This window comes from Haplochromis burtoni, unplaced genomic scaffold, assembly GCF_018398535.1.
Source record: "Haplochromis burtoni strain Fernald_Lab_line unplaced genomic scaffold, NCSU_Asbu1 Contig_159, whole genome shotgun sequence".
Taxonomy (NCBI): domain Eukaryota; kingdom Metazoa; phylum Chordata; class Actinopteri; order Cichliformes; family Cichlidae; genus Haplochromis; species Haplochromis burtoni.
The window spans coordinates 535,300-538,065 of record NW_024582520.1 but is presented as its reverse complement, the minus strand read 5'-3'; the positions used below and the strand labels follow the sequence as shown (position 1 = coordinate 538,065).

General features: G+C 52.5%; 1 protein-coding gene across 9 annotated transcripts in view; it reads left to right on the top strand.

Annotated features, from left to right (window-relative positions):
- The window catches only part of tpd52l2b (tpd52 like 2b), a 20,189-nt gene that overhangs the window by 5,816 nt on the left and 11,607 nt on the right, over positions 1-2,766 (top strand). For all 9 annotated transcript variants that reach the window (XM_005933216.3, XM_005933214.3, XM_005933212.3 and 6 more), the window contains exon 3: positions 534-682. In XM_005933216.3, coding sequence (XP_005933278.1) covers positions 534-682 — 149 coding nt within the window. The remainder of the gene's footprint in view (positions 1-533; positions 683-2,766) is intronic.

Sequence of the window (2,766 nt, the reverse complement as noted above, 5' to 3'; positions counted from 1 at the left end):
GCCCTCTGACCACCACCAGTAGGCAACGGGTGAAGTGTCTTGCCCAAGGACACAACGGCCGAGACTGTCCGAGCCGGGGCTGGAACCGGCAAACTTGTGATTACAAGATGAACTGCCAGCTCTTGAGCCACGATCGCCACTTGAGCCTGGTTTTTAAAAAAAAAAAAAAATTTATATTGAGATCAGACGCCCGGACTCGGCGGTCGCTAATGGACCGGGTGCTGGTTACCTAGGTAACCTTCTAATGTACTTACTACCACTTCATCAGTCAGTCAGCAGTATCCTGAGCTCTCACTGGTAGTCGCTACAGTTGAGAACAATTTTATTTGCCCCGCCCCCTTTGTGTTGCCAGTGTGTGTTCGTTTTCTTCCTTCCTGTGTGTACGCGGCTTTCTCCAAGCCTCCAGAAAACAGTTTGAGGGGTGGGGGTGAATAAGGATGGTGGTGTTTACGGTCTCTCCATCAAATAACGTGACTTTCTGTGGAGTTGGACTTAAAGCTCCTGTTTTAAGAAAGTCTGTGACTGTGTTTCAGGTGGAGGAGGAGATCAACACCCTGCGGCAGGTTTTGTGCGCAAAAGAGAGACACGCCGCAGAGCTGAAGAGGAAACTCGGCCTCAACCCGCTCAACGAACTCAGGCAGAACCTCACGAGGAGCTGGCAGGACGTGCAGACCTCCAACGCGTACGTATCTGTGAATGCGCCGGGAGGTTAGGCTGTCCTCGGAGAGCTTTCGTAGGTTTCAAATGTTCTCCACAGCTTAGACTAAATAAAGGCTCCATTCAGTCCCAGCAGATATCGCTCACAGCCTTCAGCTCTGAATAACAAGAGGACCGAAGGTTGGACTCATACAAACATTGATTTGTTCTGGATGGCATCGCGTTTAATTAGCCTAAATTCATGTGTTTGATGGCTTTGGCTTCCTCAGCTGGTTCTGTCAGAGGTTTCTTCCTGTTAAAAGGGAGTTTTTCCTTCCACCGTCACCAAAGCTGTATCTGGTTTGCCACGGTGTGGACTGAACCCCGGGGCTGGGAGGTCCCCACAGGTGAGGAGACGCGCTGATGAAGCGCGAGTACTGTTCAGCAGTCGGAGGCTCGCTTCACCGAGGCTGGAGGTTCAGCCCGAGTCTGTGGATCCTGATTGGTTTGCAAAGAAGAAACTGAACAAGTTGAAGGCCTCGGCTTGTGGCACAGCCACATCTGCACATAGAGTCCAGCTTCACCTGGTTTGGATCCCACCTCCTGATGCTGAGGAGGAGGTGTGATCCTGAGGATGTGCAGGGAGCACCTGCTGATAGACGAGCTTCTGGCACAGGATGCGAGAGGGTGTGTGCGAGTCCCTGCGGGCGCCGGTAGTAACGAGCTGCAGACTGACCTATCCGGTTTCACGTTGCATCGTTCAGATGAAACGGAAGCTGCAGAGACCGCTTCATCTCTGACGCGCTCAGACGCAGCGGCGCTCTGCACTTTAATGGCAGCAAAGCTTTTCTGAAGGAAGGAGAAGTCACTGCTGTCTAACCTTCTGTTTGTGAGGGGCAGCCAATCAGCAGAAAGTGGGTCTATACGGGGCGGAGCTTGTTTCAGACACAGCTGCAGGATGACAGGAGGGGTTATACTGAAGTGTGATTCAGGCTGAGCTGACGCCGTCCTGTGTGTGTTTCCAGCTACGTGAGAACGGCTGAGACGCTGGGCGAGTGGAACGAGCGGGTGACCCGTTCAGATCTGTTTGTCGACGCCGTGCTTGCTGCTCGCTCTGTTTGCGCTCTCACGCTCTGACTTTTGCACCCAGCTTCTAACGTGTGCGTGAACATTTCAGCAGTCTAGTGTGGGAGCTGCTCAGGCTCACCTGCAGCTGTCTGCTCGGTCTCAGGTCCCTGAGCCGGACCTCTGCACCGTGTTTGTGCTGTCGGAGCATTTTTAATGACATCATGTGACCGATAACATGGCTGCTGTGATGTTTCTGTACTAACAGACCAGGAAGAAGGCTGAGCTCCAGTTACTGAGGACTGAGTGCGAGTCTGTGATGCTAGCATCATGCACCGTGGTGTCAGCGGACAGAGCAACTGCTGGAGTGAGTGCTCTGCTGTGAGGTAGCACTGAGGTGGGATTTGGTGTGGGCGTCCTGACCACAGCAGCCTGAGCTGCATGCCTCACTCACCCGAGTGTGTTTGGTTATCAGATTCTCTGTGGAGGAGCTAAAGGTTCAGTGTATTTCCTCACTTCCTCTCTCAGAGATCAGGTGTCTTTGCCTGTGACGGTGTCCTCTCCTGCTTCCTCTCAGCATCAGTCTTCCTCCGTATTTTTGGCTTCTTCAAACAGCCTTCCCCCCTCTGCTGTCTGAGTTACAGGCTGTTCACTGCAGTCAGTCATTCATTGTTCCCCGCTGTTAGAAATCAAGCGCACCTCCTCTAAAGGAGGCGTGGTCACACTTCCATGTGTAACTATTGTGCTTATAATTACATGTTTGTTTTTTCATTCAGTAAAAGGCAGTTATTGAACCGATGAAGGTCTTTGCTGGTGATTGGAAGCCACGTTGGTTTGACTTGTGGCTGTAGCTGGAGTAGACGTGCTGGGAGCTCGTGGGGAGAAAACGCCGCCGTGCCGTCATGGAGATGGGTGCGCTTGATTTATAAGGCGAGGCAGGACAGAGCTTTGAAACGTTTCAAAGTCAAAACCCAGTGACGGTAAAACGCGACTCGTTTGTCGGACTGTGGTTATTCACCATGCAGCTGCAGGCGTGTCTCCCGAGGCCAGCGGCTTCCGTCGCAG